Genomic DNA, 17,732 nt, shown 5'->3' with positions numbered 1-17,732 from the left:
TGTCCAATATTTCAATTTAGCTTCCAATTTGATATTTTTAAATATACTAGGCTTTTTAGCAAATTTAAATTTTGTCTCAGAAATTTCTCTATCACTACCTCACACACATTTTTTATGATCCATTTCCCAGTGATAAATTGTTTATAAAATGCCCCCAAAATGAAAGATATGAACAAATATAAGTGTATCTACTCAGTCTTGGAGACAAAGTCATATTATCAATAAACTCTAATGATAAATTTTTGGTCTTCTTAGCCCAGTCATGGTCTTTTAATCTCTCATTTCTTGGCAATCAAGTCATGTTCTTGAAATCATTATCTCTTCAGTTAGACCTTTTCTGGTCAGAATGTTGCTATTTATTTGGGTAATTTTAAATAGTTTTTCATTCTTCACAGGAGCAGTTGCTAGGGCTGGGAGTTTGGCCTAGCACTCACAACCACCTGGGTTTGAGTCCTCAATACCAAATACATAGAAAAGGCCTGAAGTGATGCTGTGGCTCAAGTGGTAGAGCACTAGTCTTGAGAAAGCCCAAGGACAGTGCCTAGGCCCTGAGTTCAAGCCCCAGGGCTGACCAGAAAAGTAGTTGCCAATTTCTCTAACTCATGTGTATGCATGCATGTCCCCGTGTGTGTGTGTGTGTGTGTGTGTGTGTGTGTGTGTGTGTGTGTGTTTATGTAAACTTTCATTTGCCATAGTAATGGGGAAAAGGATGGCTCTCCACCTAAATCTTTAAACACAAGAATGGAATAAGTGTGTAAATATGCATACCCTAAATTCTGAAGTCAATGTGACACTCAATAGAAATATGCATGGAATCTAGGAAGTAGACTTAGAGGTCAATAAAAGCTTTTCTAACCAGGGTAAGCATAAAATTGCAGGGAGTTGAGGAACAAGAAAATTCACTAAAAGAAGATAGGATTGTTAAAAAATAAAATACATGGCTTATTAACAGAAAAATGGCAGAAGCAAGTAATATGTATCCCAGGTTATAGTGTAGAGTAAAGAATAATAAAGTACCAAATGAGTCTGCACATGTAGTAATTTTCAAAGATTCACAGACTAAATTATTTTTATAAAATAAAATTTTTGTTAAATTCCAGAGAACATGACATACTATTTGCTGAAATTTATATTTTTTCTCTGAAAAAACATTAGTCCCTGATGGCTTCTTTGTTTGTGCAATTTTGCTATAGTCATTAATTTCATTTGCAAACACATAATTGTTTCTATGTACATATACAGTGTATTTCCTTTGGCCTGTGACTTTCACAAAGAAACCTGCAAAGAGCTTTGTACTGACTGCATGGAGATTCACAAGATTATTTCAGACTCTGATTATCAAAAGCATGCTGTCAAAGCAAATGCATTGAACTTTTTAAAATTTAAGAAATTGTCTGCCAAATCCTTTAATAATTGATAATATTCATATAATAATCTGATTACATACAGTGATTTTAAAGAGTAAGTTTACAAATTTAATAAGATAGGAACTATGTGTATATAAGATTGAAACAAAATCTGTGTTCATGGCATAAAAATATAATGATTATCATGGTATAAATCTACATGTAAACAAAGAAGTTCTCTTTAAAACCTAAAGGATGTGTGCTCCTTAATGAATACAGAAGCATAAACAATAAGTATATGTTAATTGAAATGCAACAAACATATTTGTCTGAATTATAATTAAGATTTTTCAGTTTGATGGACATACATACTACATCTAAAATAGGTAAGCAATATTTAACAAGATGAACGAATTACAGCCATGCAACAGGGGAAAATAAAGCATGTGAAAAAAATAAGAAAGTGGCACCTAAATTCACATAAAGCATAAATGATAAAGAAAATGACACACTAAAAATCAGCATATATGCTACATGTTATTCATAGTTAGAAACTCTAAAATTAGCTGAACCCTGATGGTTCACGTCCTTGCTACCAAGGAAGCTGAGATCCAAGGATCCTGTTTTGAAGCCAGCCTGGACAGGAAAGCCCATGAAATTCTTATCTCCAATTAGCCACCAGGAAATAAGAGGCACTGTGGCTCAAAGTGAAGAGCACTAATCATGAGAGAAAATACTCAAGGTCAGTACCTAGGCCTTGATTTTAAGCCTCTGTACTACTAATACCACCATCACCAACAACAGCAACAAAAACAATACAGCGATAGAATGTTTAAAATTATTTATATATTAAGTGTTTGAACTTGTGAACAAAGAAGATCTAATTTGTTCAGATCTAATTTTTAGTTGTAATTTGTAGAACTAATTCTTAAAACTAATTTTAAAATAAAATGATAATCTTGAAGATTGTTCTAATAGTACCATCTTGTTGCTCATATACTTCAAGTTAAAATATGAGAAAAATCTAGAAGTATGTATGTTAATGAACACATTTTTGGATTTTGCTGCTAAAGGAATCAATGTACATTTAGGTGGTATAGCTGATAATGTATGCTGTATGCTGAAACTGTATACACATAAATTAAGTGAATATATAAATTATTTTAACAGTTCTTAGAGTGTATTTTCTGAGTGTGAACAGTGATGATTTTCTTTTTTTTATTGTCTTTTATTGTTGAGATGATATATAGAGGGGTTACAGTTACATTCATCAGGTAGTGGGTACATTGCTTCTTGAACATTGATACCCCTTCCCATGTTTTTCTCCCACTTTCCATCCCCCCAGTACCTTCCATTCATCAATTATATTTTCCCTTTCCTTTCCCTATTTCAAGTAAACAGATAAACGTATATAAAATACACCAGGTACCAAAGTCAGACAGAGTAACAGTATGAGCTAAACTACAAGGGGGAAGAAAAAGAGAGAAGCATTAATTTTACATAGTACATAAAGAACAAGAATCACAAAGATATATTTCTTGTTTCCATATTCTGGAGCTGATTTCATTTAGCCTCATCCTACATGGCCATATGAGCTATTGTGAACTGCTGCTAGGAGAATCCTAGGTATATACTAATTATTGCAAATGAGAGAAACAACGGAGCCTATGTTTCTTTTGGTCTGGCTTATTTCACTTAATTCCAAGTCTTTCGATTTCCTTACAAATGGGGCAATGCCATTCCTTCTGACGACAGCACAGATTTCCATTGTGTATAAATATCACATTTTTATGATTTTCAAAATATATTTCTCTTATTTTTTCATAATTGTAGAAAGGGGTTATAATTCAACCAAGTATTTTGTAAATACAATGCATCTCAGTTCATACCAGGGTTCATCATTCTTTTCCACACTTCCTAACCCGAGCCTTCTGACAAATTTTCCCAGTTCCATAGGATATACACTGAGTACAATGATGATTTTTGAAATAGAACTCACTATGTAAAGATTTATAAAATGACATATTAACTAATGATGACACAAAACTCTTCTTCCTTGTATGGTCTCTGCTGAGAAATTTGAGGTTATCCTTTCTAGGTGAGCACTCTTCTCTTCTTGGCCACTTTTAGGATCCTTTTCTTGGTTCCTGTTGTTCCTGTACAGATTAGAATTTGGCATTGGGATGTCCTTTCTGGTCAGCTTTCTATGTGGTTCTATAAGCTTCTTGTATCTGAACAGGCCTGTCCTTCTCGATATTTGGGAAGTTCTCTTAGATAATTTCCTGAAATATGTTTCCAATCCCATTGACCTTCTCCAGGCACTTGTCAATTCCATTTAGCCTTAAATTAGGCTTCCTAATTGTATCTTGTAGCTCCTGAAGAGATCCATCATGTTTCTTAGACTTGGTTTCAATCATTTTCTGGTCTTTATAAATTCTAGATTATCTTCAATTCCAGAGATTCTCTCTTCTGCATTGTCTAACCTGCTCTCAATACCTCCTACATTGTTCTAGTTGGTTAGTTTTGATGCCTTGCATCTCTTGGTTTAGTTCATGTATGGACTTCTTTACCTCCTTGGTTTAGTTCATGTATGGACTTCTTTACCTCTTTTAAGTCCTTTAGCTCAGAAGCTTTACTCTCTTTGGACTTTTGTTGGAATTCATTCAGCTTTCTGTTTGTGGATTCTGTGATTTCCTTTGTTATTTTTTGATTGACTTCCTCACATTCACGTACATCCTTCTTTATTTTTTCAAACTTTTCATTGATCACGTTTACCAATTGCATTTGTACAGCACTTAGAAAACTCTCCTCTTGGTTTTCTATTGTCTGTTTGTTGCCTGTTTAATGTTAGTGGTTGATGCAATTCCTTGATTTGCTATTTTTCTTTAGTTTCTTGTTCTGCCCGTTTGAAAATAGGAGCCAGACTAATACCACAGAAGATTACCATTTTAAGAGAATAACCAACCTATTGCTCTTTAACTGCCCAGACTATAGAGGTCCACAACTTTAGACTGGTATTTTCACTCTCTATCTCCTTTTGTGCACTTTTAAACAAATCCAACACCGCCACTGAACACAGTTCTATGGTCAAAGAAAAACCACAATCCGATCCCTATGAGATTTAAATCATTCTGGACCTACAGTATAATTGAACAAATACATATACAGTCTTGGTCAACAACAGGCAACTCTAGATTCATGCACTATAGAAATTGAAGAAAGAGCAAAAGATCAGAGATGAAAGACAAGAGGGAAATAAGACAAGGGGGAATAAGAGAAGAGTCATGTAGGAATCTAAGAGTAATATAGTAATGAAGTAAAGTTATAGAGTGAAAAAGACTATCACCTAAAGTGATAGAAAGGGAAATTAAGTGTATAAAACTTAAACTTGAAAAATGAATAAAAAAATAAATATAAAAGGAAAAGAGAAAATATATAAATACAGAAGAGATCAATGATTTAAAAAACATATCTCACAATTATGAGTTCTTCAATAAGAAAAACTGAGATTAAAAACTGTAAGATTAAAAAGCAGGGAACTGAGTCAATAAAAAGAAAATTTGAAACAAGTCTGTACTCAATGAAGGAGGACTACTACTAATTGCTGTCACTATGTTTCTAGGAATGACCACAATGACAGAAGAAAAAAAAGGGGGGAATATAAGGATGCAGAAAAAAATGGCCAATAAATGGATCTAGTAAAAATGAAAAAAGCAGTAAAATTTTTAAAATGTATGATTAGAAAAACATATTCTTGACTTTTTTTGGGGGGGAAAACTTGTGTCTCCACTGGATTTGGGATCCAGTCTCTTTATGAAATCTCTTATCTCCCATGTTTTGGCTTAGTTGATGTTTCCAATGAATTTGCTTGAATGGGCAGAAAAATTGCCCCTTATGAACTTGGGGTCTTTGTGAATGCCCACCCAGGTTAATTTACTGGCAGGGTGATGAGCCTGGTGTGTCCTGCATGGAGAAAGTTGGCTGTTTCCAGTATCTTGAATGTGAATAGAGTTTTATTCTATCTGCAGTCCCTAGAGAGCTTCAGAACTCACTCTAGACTTGAGAAAAAGCTAAGGGGCTCTCTCTCTCTCTCTCTCTCTCTCTCTCTCTCTCTCTCTCTCTCTCTCTCTCTCTCTCTCTCTCTCTCTCTCTCTCTCTCTCTTTCTTCCCCAGACGTATGGGCTGAGATCCTCAGATCATAGCATCCTGAGTAGCTAGCTTATAGATGTAACATATACACCATTTTTTTCATGCATTGATCTACAGATGGGCATCTGGGTTGATTTTATGGTAGCTATGATAAGTACTGCTATAATAAATAATGACTGTGCTGGTAGCTTTAGTGCAGCCTTGTTTGTGGTCATTTGGGTAAATGCCAAAAATAAATTATGGATTATAGGGAGGCAATATGGTTAGTTTTTTGAAGAACATCCATACTGCTTCTAGAGTGGTTTAACAAGTTTATATTTCCATGTACAGTGTAGCAGTATTTCCTCTGACCACATCACAGCCAGTGATATCCAGTGCCATGAAGAAACTCTTCAGTTTCATCCCATTTATCCAGCCTTTCTTTGAATTGTTCTATTTTTAGAATCTTTACTTAGGAATGTTTAACCTGTTCCATGGAGCCCTAATTTCTCCCCTATCCCTTCCTGTAATATTTTCAGGGTATCTTACATTGAGGTAATTCCATTTGGAATTGATTCTGGTGCATGGTGATATATAAGGATCTAACCTCAGTTCAGCCAGCACAATTTGTTGAATGGTTATTTTTCTTCCATTCTATGGTGACTCCATGTTCAAGATTAGATGCCCATATTCTCTGGGCCTTCAATTTTATTCAGTTGTTCCTCAGGCCTATTCATATGCCAATACTGGCTTTATAATAGAGTTTGAAACTTGACATAGTTATTCCTCCATTACTGTTCTTCCTGCTAAGGGTTGTTTTTGCTATTCAGGGACTATTACTCCATATGAATATTTTGGGTTGCTTTTTTGATATCATGGAAAAATATTGTTGGGATTTTGATGTGTATTGCATAAAAATTGTAGATAGCTTTTGGCACTATTGACATTTAAACAGTAATCCACCCAATCCAGAAGCATGGGAGGTCTTTGCAATTCACTAGACTGCTTTAAATTTCCCTTTTCAGGTTTTTAAAGTGTTCATCATAGAAGTCATTCACACCTTTGTTTAAGTTAATTCCTATTTTTTGAGCCTATCACAAATGGAATTGTTTTCTTGATTTCAGCCTTATTCTTCTCATTGTATATATACAGAAAGGCTATGGAATTTGTGGGTTAACTTTATACACTGATATATTGAATTTCAGTTCACCTCAAGTAACTTGAGAGTATTCTTTCATAATTTTAATTTTATTTTTTGCAACTGTTTGCTAGTCCTGGGGCTTGAATTCAGGATCTGAACACTGTCCTTGGGCTTTCCTCAAGGCTAGCACTCTGTTGCATGAGCCACAGCACCACTTCCAGCTTTTTCTATGTATGTGGTACCAAGTAATCCAACCCAGGTCTAAGTGCATATTAAGCAAGCACTCTTACTACTAGGACAGACTCTTGGCCCCAATTTGAGAGGATTCTATGGGGTACTTTAAATATAGGATCATGTCATTTGAAAACGGGAGAGTTTTACTTTTTCCCCTGGTTTGATCTGCTTTAGGTTTCTGACTCACCTTATTGCTCTGTCTAGGAATTCCAATATTTTATTGAGGAGCAGTTGATTGAGTGGACATCCTTGTCTCATACTTAAGTCTATAGTTCACTTTTTTCATGAGTCCTTAAATATTTTTGTGCCATACTGGCTTAATAGAATGAATTGGGATTGTCTTTTCCTTTCAAATTCACTGAATTAGAGGAGTTAGTTTTCCTTTGAAGGCCTTATTATGGCTGTGATTCCATTTGGTCCTGGGCTTTTCTTAGATGTGAGGTCTTTTACTATCATTTCTACTTCATTGCTGTTATGATTTTATTTATTTAGTTGAAAATGTCTTGGTTTAGTTTGAGTATATCAGTCTTTGTTATGAATGCTTCCATTACTTCCTTGTTCTGTAATCTAATAGCATAAAAGTTTGCAACATATTTCCTTATAATATTCTGAATCTTGCATTTTTTTCTGTTAAGACGCTCACATTCTCAGCACTGATTTTATTAATTTGGGTGTATTCTCTCCTGTTGGGGATGGGGTGGTCAGATTTAGTAAAGTTCTGTAAATTTTAATTTTTCAAAGAAACAAATCTTTGTGGGTTTTTTTTTATTTTTTGTGGGTCATGAAACTTAAACTTGGCCTGGGCCCTGTCCCTGAACATTTCAGCTCAAGGCTACTGCCTTATCCTTGAGCCAAGCCCCATTTCCCGTTTTCTAGAGGTTAATTGGAGATAAGAGTCTCAGGTCCATTCATGCCTGGGCTGGCTTTGAACCTTGATCCTCAGATCTCAGCCTCCTGAGTAGCTATGATTGCAGGTGTGAGCCACCTAACCCCGCTTTGTTTTGTTCATTTTTTATCTATGGATTTGGTGACTGTAATTATTTTTTTCGGATTTAATTTTAATTACTTGTTTCCATCAACGGCTTTTGGTGCTTACCTTGTCACTCTTTTTCAAGGACCTTAATATGCATCATTAAATTGTTGGTTTGAGATTCTTCCCATTTGATGATGTAGGCACTTGGAATTAATAAATTTCCATCAGAGTACTGTTTATGCTCTGTCCCATATGTGCTTGAATTCTGTGATTTTTTTTTATTTGTTTTATTTTTGCTAGATAACATAAGTAATTCTGTTTCCATGCTGATCTCTTCAATAACTTACTGGTGAATCAACAATGTGTTTTTTAGTCTCCACGAGGTACAGGTTTTCCTATGGCAGTTTTTAGTGTTTAGCTCCAATGTTACTCTATCATGGTCTGGAGAATACAGGGATAATTTCAATTTTTCTGAATTTACAGATTTTCTTTGTTCTCTAAGAGGATTTATTTTGGGGAATATTCCATGTCCTTCTGAAAAGAATTTATATTTTGATGCTTCTGGGTGATTTATTCTGTCTGTTACATCTAGTTGGTCTATTAAATTGTTTACTTCAGAGGTTTCTCTATTGAGATTTTGCCAAGTTAAATTATCCAGAAATGAAAGTGGTGTGTTAATTCATCAATCATCAGTGTCTTTTGGTGTGTATGTATTTGTTTGATGAAGGTATATGCCCTAACGTGTGTTGTAGAAATATTTAGAATTGGTATAGCCTCCTGTAGGAAAATCAGCTTGTTAATATATTATGTCCTTTTTAATCTCTTGTCACTAGTTTTAATTTGAAGCCTATTTCATCTGATATTAAAGTTGTAAAACTGGCCTGTTTGTGAGTACCATTTCCTTTATAGATTTTATTCCAGCCTTTCACTTTCAGAATATGTTACTTTTGTGGTTAGATGTGTTCATTGAAAACAGCATCCATTTGGATCTTGTTTGCGTACTGAAATTTTAGGGTTTTTTTTCTTTTATGATGCCAGGATTCTTAGCTAACGCTAACTGTAGGTTGCACTGCAATATGTGCTGAGTGGGGAGCATGGTGAGTTGCTGAGGGGTAAGGCTCTTCACCCTAAGCCTATTTTTCTGGGGGGAGGGGAGATCAAGTGTATGAAGTTCTTTGCCCTTCTGAAAAATGCTGTCACTTCTCTATGCTATGTTTGCAGCCAGGTGATCTGTCAGGTTTGATGTCATTATCAAGGATAGCATTCTTGTCATGGAGGTGAAGAGTTTCTTTCTACATGATGTTCTGTGGGAGAGAGGGTCGATATGTTTTGTAGGGCACTCACACTCTCTCTTCATGTTTTCTACAATAAACAATGTGATGAGTTGCTTCTTCATCCGTCTGTGGCGAGCTGTAATGTATTGCTTCTTTGGCATAAATCTCTATATATTTATAGCTTATTTGTTGTGACTCTCTAGATATGGAAAATTTGGTGGGATCCAGAAGCTGTCTGCTTTTTCAGAGAGAGTTTTGTTGATTACTGTTAATCTGCCATCTTCCTTGACCTTCATGTTCTTTCTTTTATTGGATTCATTTTGGTCTAATTTTAGAATAATTAATTCATTAACATTCATTAACTTTCCTTCTCTCAATTCTCATTCTTTATTTGTATATGCTAGTTTCTTGTTTTCAATAGTGAGTTAACTTTGAAATATTAATAAACCCATCATATGTTGGCAACTTATGTGTCACATCAGGTCAAGTTAAAAAACATATATCATTTGAGGGCCGGGAGTTTGCCCTAGTGGTAGAGTGCTTGTCTAGAATGCACAAAGACCTGGGTTCAATTCCTGGGTACCACATACACAGAAAAAAAATGGAAATGCTAATGTGGCTCGAGTGGTAGAGCACTAGCCTTGAGAAAGCCCAAGGATAGTGTCAGGCCCTGAGTTCAAGCCCCAGGTCAGGCAAAAAAAATACATATCTTTTAAAATCAGAATCATATCAAATATAAACCATATCTATGCAAATAAGGGTAAAGAGGTTCTTTCTATTAACTTTTACATTTACTTAGTGTTATTAAACTGTATGTGATATCTAAGATATATGTTTAAAAACCAAAGAAATGTTTCATTATTTAGTGCAAATTTATTATATAATACAACATTAAATGCAAATTTTGAATTTTTAGTGTTTATGTTTGTCACATGAGCCAATCAGCAGAAGCAACTGCCAGTGATTACAGTTTAGTCACTTCCATTGTTTGAGAGATACAGTTTGAGAAAAAGAGGATTAACCAAAGATGTAATATCCTAGCCCTTTCCTACTTTAAAGAAACTGGCATACTTATTTAATATAGAAAATATGGAGACAATATTTATAATAGTTTTTATATATTTTTATCACAAATAAGACAAGTAAAAAAATCTTTGAAATGTTAAATTCATAAAACCTAATGTACAGTAATAGTCACATGACCTCATCTCATTCCTATAGGTACTGGTGTAGTTATCTACTACTTCATTCAAATTAGAGTAAAATATATTAGCTTAAATGTAAGGCAACTGCAAAAGTCTGGAGTATGTTCTAACACCTGCAAATGACATCAAAATAGAAAATTTTGCGACTAGAAAACATGCAAAGTTAACTTAGAATATGCAAAATAAATATAAGGAAACGATGACACTTTTCCTTTTTTCCTTTTTTTTAACTTTTTTTTCTTGCTTGTCCTGGGGCTTGAACTTAGGGCCTGAGCACTGTCTTTGGGTTTTCTCAAGGTTAGCACTCTACCACTTCAGCCACTGCACCACTTCCAGCTTTTATTGTGTATGTGGTACCAAGGAATCAAACTGGGTCTTCAGGCATGCATAGGGAAGCACTCTAAAGCTAGGCCCAACTCCCAGACCTGATAACACTTTCCTAAGAGGTATGGAAATGAGAGGTTTATCTTTGTGATTGTTGCTTTTAATGTACTATGTGAAGTTATTTCTTTTCTTTTTTCCCCTTATAGTTTATCTCATATTGTTACTGTAATTTGGTACCTAACATATTGTATATACATTATTGTATTAACATTTTACAGGATCTCTCATAAACTTCTGGCTGGCACCTGCCTTGCTCAGGACGTATTTTCCCCTGGATTGCCTGGAGGATGTAGCCTCTGCACTCCGAGAGTTCAGATAGATACTTCTTTAATTTTACATCTTTTCTTATAATTCTTTCCTGCTGCTCTTCACAAAGCCATATCATTCCCGCAAATCACATATTTTAGTGTTAGCACACCTTCTGTGATGAGCAAGTCTTTACTCCGTTTGCACAGAAGCGACTCCCATAGATAAGCATTTTTATTTTAGGAAATGAAAGGGTAATAAATCAGTTTAAATTTGTAAAGGTAGCTGTGTACTACAGAATGGATAATGTGTTCTCTGGGCACAGATTTATACACTGCATACTTCTGTCCTCCTAAGCCTCCTCAAGCCTTACTTTAGAGCAACTCATCTGTGTGTTCTGTGTTCTGGGTAAGAAAAAGTTCATAAGATATGATACTAACCTAAGATCCTTTACTTAGCCAATTACGGAGCATGCTAATAAGTTGAAATATTAGGACATAGATGCTACAAGATTACTATTATAACAAAAAATGACAAATTTCCACTAAGGAAGATATAAAAAATGAACAAATAAGCATAAGAAATGCCAGCAAGAAGTCAAGATGGTAGAGAAAAGGGGAACGCATCCAAGTGATGAAGTTCTAAGTGCTAGTCCTGGTTTTAAGGCTATACTAGGGGCAGTTGATACAACAAATAACAAAATTGTAATAATCTGACATAACAGAATTCTTTCATTCATTTCTTGTTCCATGACAACTTCTAATTACCAAAGAGTTTTTATTCATCATAGTCATTTAGACATTTGAAATGATTTAGCAATCACCACCTTAAACAGATGATTTTTTAATTCTAGAAGTTTTACATGTAGAGAATACACAGCACATTATCTGTGATGATTCTGATGTTACCAAATCATTGACCATAATTGCTGCCCAAAAAACTTTCAGTTCTTTAAAATTTAGGCATAAATTAAAGATAATGACCATTGAAGGAATAGTTGAGATAAAGATTGAACATTGGAGCCTGGAGTTTTGTCTAGTGATTGCCTAGCTTGTACGAAATCCTGGGTTTGATTTCTTGGTACCACATAAACAGAAAAAGCCAGAAGTGTTGCTAAGGGTCAAGTCATAGCCCAAGTACAGCGCCCAGGGCCTAGAATTTAAGCCTCACTAGCAATAACAACAAAAAAAGACTGAATTTTTCTAATTAGCCAATGACTATCGGAACCAGTGTTTAACTTTTTGGTAGGCTTCTCCCATTCCCAAACAAGTGAAAGATGATATGCTTTCAGAGAATGGAGATCATCAAGTGAGTTATTAAGTGATTGAATATTTATGACTCCTCAAAAAATAGATTTCTGTAATCTCCAGGATTTCTGTCTAGAATTGCATGTCATTGCAGGAGTCACATTCGCCTAACTAAAGTGACAATGGGACCAGGGCATGTAATTGTACTTTTGCATGAGGTCACAATGTGGGAGAAAATGGGAAGTCAGAATCTTCAGTAACCTACTCATTAAATTATTTAGACACTGTATATTTAAAGAATATTGTCTAACATGCTGGCTATATGATGTTAAGTGACTGCTAAATATCTGCAGACTCTTCATTTCCTTATCTTTAAAATAACAATGAAATATTTCCCCATCGGACTAAAGAAGCTAATATAAAGGAGAAAGTTTATTTGCTCCACAGAAACAAAGATCTGATGACACCATCAATTCTAATTTTACATCATGATTAAATTACTAAAATTAATGTATATGAAAGTATCTGTGAATTCTAGTTCTACAGCATGAGTAAATTATTAAAATTAATATATACAAAAGAGTTTGTGAACTACACATTGTTCAGGATAAAGTAATAATGAGGAAACCTTTGTGGGATTTGGATTCTGTGACCACATTTCATAATTCAAGAGGACTAATGATTATTTCCTGTGGTGCTCCAAGACAGACACAGGGTAAACACAGGAGTAAAGCACATCACCTCTCTCACTCACATATCTAAGTATACTTAATATTTCTCTAGTTAGCACACCAAGTTTATGTGTCAGTTTTTATGAAAAGACACAAATGAATTTTAATCACATCATTGTGTACATATAATTACAAATAATAAAACATATATATATATGTTTATATTGTATCTATAGTATTTCAAGGTAATATGTCCAAAATGATTCACATTTCACTTTTTGTTCTCAAAATTAATTCAACAAACAGATTGAAGATAATGATACTATTCTTAGAAAATATAGAAAAAAGATTAAAATGAATATATTATTTATTCTAGTATTTTCTATTCAACCACTAAGTTTAATATACAATGCTTACCACCTGTAAAACCTCCTTTGTTTAGAAATACAGAAATTTTTATAAACTATAGATATTTACTAAATTTGCAATTTGTGTTTAATAAAATACAAAAGTAAATTAGAGAACACTCATTTATATAATACTATTGAGGTTGTTTAAAACTTTGAAATAATGTTTTACTACTTCATTCTATTTCAGTTACAGTATTTCTTCTAGATAATGGTTGATTTCTTTATATAATTTATAACTATACCATCTTATTTTCAGCTTTATTCAGTCAATCCACAGTTTTTACCAAACATCAAATAAAATTTTAGGTCTCAGAGAAAAAGCAAAAGGAAAAAAATTCACAGGAAATAAAATATCCAACAAAGCAATGAGTTTATGAAGTACCAGATTAATATCAATCATGACAGAAGTCATGACATGAAACATTCCCTAATGCAAACTTCTCTATTTTCAATGATTTAGAAAGGCTGCACTATCTGGATTTCCTGGACTTTCTAATGGTGCTAGATACAAACATAATAAAGAATGTAGAATCCAGAAGTTGGTGAAAATAAGTAGGAAGTACCTGGGAGGATAGTTTGTCAACTTTGAGTTCCTCCTCACTCCTGCTACACGTCCACTACACACACACACACACACACACACACACACACACACACACACACACACACACACACTCTCTTTCTTTCACTCACACACAAACACATACACAGACACACCAAATGTGTTTTATAGCTTAATTTTACTATTACCTAAAACCTATCTCCATGATAATCTCAGCCTCACTTATTTATTATTTATTTTCATTTATTGGTTTATTCTTTTTATTATTATAGCAGTCTTGGGGTTTGAACATGGGTCTTCACAGATTCTCTAGCATTTGAATCAAAACATTGGTCCTTTACTTGTTTTTCAAGTAAGGTTTTCCATTCGTGCCAAAGGCTGGAATTGCACCATTCTTTCCTATGTATGGCATCTAGTGTAATTGAGACTAAATGTACATGTCACTGCAACTGGTTGGTTTTTAAAATGGAGTCAGTAACTTATTGTTCAGACTGTGTTTGAACCATAAGACTCACAATCTCTGTCTCCCAAATAGCTGTGATTACAGGCATGAGCTACTGAACCAACTCCTACCTCTCTGTACTTTTAGGTACTAAATATCACATATTGTTTGTAACTATTTAGAAATGCATGCATGCAAAGATTTGGGATATTAGGAGGTAGGTTAGATAAGCTTCATCGGCATTATTTGTTTCTCAAATATAACTTAATGTTGCAATTTTGTTCTTTCAAAGTTTCATCAAACTGGAGAACAAAGTACTACATTACTTTAGATCTAAACTTAACTGAAAATAATAATGCATTTAATGACCCACAAAAGTAATTATAATTTTCAGGAAAAACAACCAGAAAAATTATAACTAAAATAATCATATAAAATCATAAACGGATTATCTTCTGTATATATGAGATAAACCTTTCTCTTACTAATGTGTTCTAATGTCATTCTAATAGAATTCATTAATTTTCCTTTTGGACTGAATCAAACTGATTATTAGTATACAATACAGGGAGAGCACTGATAAGTAAAAGCCAAAAGCACGAAGACATTTCTTCAATTGCATATATTCAAATTAGAAACTTTAAAATCTTCCTTTTTCTACAGACTAGATTTACTATGACAAAGTGTGCTCTCAGGTTTTATGTATTTTCTTTGTTTTGCCTATCTAATCTGAAATTCAAATAAGATAGTTAATTAGTATACTTAATTAATTTATACATTCTAAATTAAGCTATATTCAGTATTTTAATCACATATCTATAAAATAAAAATACTTAGATCTTGTTTTAGACAGATTGTTTTGAAGGACAAAGTCATAATTAAAAGACTCTACACTATTATTTGGTATCTAAAAACCTTAGAAAATGTGAGCTTTTTCACCACAATATTGTTATTATCATAAATAATAAGAAAAGACACAGGTTACATATATATGCCTATATTATGCTCTCAATTTAAGGGAACAAGTCAAGCTTTTAATTATATTCAAATTATTTTAAAACATAAATAGTATAAGATATTTTATACAGCTTTCCATAGTTATCATGTCCAATTTTCAATATTTTTCTGTTTTATATAAAATTCCAATGTGTATTCGAAATTTTGCAATATTCTAAACTTTTATTAAAATAACAAGTTTAATTTTACATTTATATGAGTTACAGTACAACTACATGCCAATTAATTTTGAACTTAAGATGTTTTAAATAAGGAACTATTATCCAAAATATACTCGAGTTTTAATTTTATTAGGTGAGTTAAAATTATGGCTTCCAAGGAAATTAGATTATTTAATAATTTGCATCAGGGCCTGAGTATTAATCCTTGAGCTTTCTCAAGACTAGAACTTTACCACTTGAGCCACAGCACCACCTCTGGCTTTTTCTATGTATGTGGTACTTGAACCCAGGTATTTGTACATGCACTCTAGACCATACTCCCGGCCCTTATTTAATAATTTTTGTGAAATATATTTGTCAACCTATATTTGTCTAGGTAACTTAGAAATGCTATCTTTATAGCAAATTCTAGACCATTTTTTAACATTTTCTCAACTTAAATGTAAATACAAAAGTAATGGAATTATCTGATTTTCTCTTAGTATTTTTCTTATTTATATAAATCTATTACTAAGTCAGGTATTAGTAGCTCATGCCTTAAGTCCTAGCTGCTAAAGAGGATGAGATCTGAGGATCCAAGTTCAAAGCCAGCCTGGGCATGAAAGACCTCACAACTCTTACCTTCACCAGAAAACTGGAGGTAGCTCTGTGATTAAAAGTAGTAGAGCACTAACCTTGAGCTCAAAAGTCCAGGGATAGTGTCTACACCCAGAGTTCAAGCCCCATGACTGACAAAAAGGAATAATAAAAATAAATCTATTACTATTACTACAGTTAAATTTTATTGATTTTAATGAGTATTTGCACTTGAATTAAAGGTCTCAATATTTGCTAAGCAGTCACTGTGCAACTTGAGCTATTTTGCCAGCCAGTAATATACATACTTTAAATCAGCACAATTCTGTTCTTTATCAAAAAGTATTTAATGTCCCAAATGTTTCATTTCCACATTCTTTGCTTCCTTCTTTAAAACATGCATCTCTGATGAAATGGAAATACTGTATGGATACTGTAAAAATCTGTGCTGTTACACTCATAAGCTCAATAACTAATAGCTTGGTTTTTGTCTGAAGGCATTATTAGCAGATTCATAATGCTTATCATACCTTATGTCTTAATCTCATTATGGGCTGATAAGAATTAAGTCTGTATTCTGTTTCTTTTGTGGGTCTTCCTTCTGACTCCAGGAAAATGAATCCAAGAACCAAAACAGTTGACCAGCACTTAAACATTCTTATTGACTTCTACCTGCCAAAATAAAATGGTGACACTCAGAGAATATACATTATTTATCAAGGAGTATATTCAATACCAAATAGAAATATCTATAAATCTAATCAAAACTGGCAAGTAACTGCCAGCTGAATTCATTATTAGATGTCTGTCTCCAAATAAAGTTTATGCTGATTATTTTAAATTGTTTTAGATTTTTCACTCAGTCTAACGAAGAATGAAATAGTAACAAATATCAGGCTTGACACAAAATATCCTAAAGATAAATATAGAAAATAATGTAAAAGCAACCCATAGATAATTTTAAGTGTCCATACATAACTGTCATTTTAATGGCATTGAACTGATGAAAAACATAAAAGAAAAAATATAGCTATTGTAACACACTGATAAAGACCAATGAAAAGTAAGTTATGTTAGATCTATAATAATAAATGCAGTAGAATAGACATGATAGGGGCCGGATATATTAGCTCATTCATGAATTCTTTCCAGCAATATTAAGAAGGACATTTCCTAGAATATTGCAAGACAAGTTCTTTGAACTAAAAACCCTTTTGAGGTGTGTGTGTGTGTGTGTGTGTGTGTGTGTGTGTGTGTGTGTGTGTATTCTTGCACCTCAGAACTGTGGCTTGAACTCAAAGCTTTATGCTCTCACAAAGCTTTGTGGTTCATGGTTAATGCTCTACAACCTGAGCCAGATCTCCATTTCTAACGATGTGTGTGTGTGTGTGTGTGTGTGTGTGTGTGTGTGTTTGTTTTTGTTTTTCCAGTTCTGGAGCTAGAAATCAGGGTTGGAGCACTGTCTTCTTGCTCCACCACTTTTGGCTTTTTCTTTGTTATTTTGTTTTGTTTTGTTTTTGTCAGTCATGGGACTTGGATTCTAGGCCTGGGCATTGTCCCTGAGCTCCTCAGCTCAAGGCTAATGCTCTACCACTTGAGCCACAGCACCACTTCTGGTTTCCTAGTGGTTCATTGGTGATAAAAGTCTCGTGGTCTTTGTTAATAGTATGAATTTTTACTTAAAAAGTTATTTCAATGAAAAGTATATTAGTAAT

The 17,732-nt window shown here is 33.7% G+C and overlaps 1 protein-coding gene across 2 annotated transcripts in view; it reads right to left on the bottom strand.

Moving 5' to 3' along the window:
* Positions 1–16,683, bottom strand: part of Fstl5 (follistatin like 5) — a 570,877-nt gene extending 554,194 nt beyond the window's left edge. For both annotated transcript variants that reach the window (XM_090343981.1, XM_090343982.1), the window contains exon 1: positions 16,548–16,683. In XM_090343981.1, coding sequence (XP_090200107.1) covers positions 16,548–16,673 — 126 coding nt within the window. In that variant the 5' untranslated portion in view covers positions 16,674–16,683. The remainder of the gene's footprint in view (positions 1–16,547) is intronic.
* Between the last annotated feature and the right edge of the window lie 1,049 nt (positions 16,684–17,732).

This window comes from Megascapheus bottae, chromosome 13 (genome assembly GCF_031878675.1).
Source record: "Megascapheus bottae isolate mThoBot1 chromosome 13, mThoBot2.hap1, whole genome shotgun sequence".
Lineage (NCBI taxonomy): Eukaryota > Metazoa > Chordata > Mammalia > Rodentia > Geomyidae > Megascapheus > Megascapheus bottae.
Note: the sequence above shows the minus strand (reverse complement) of the source record. Positions and strands in the feature narration are given on the sequence as shown.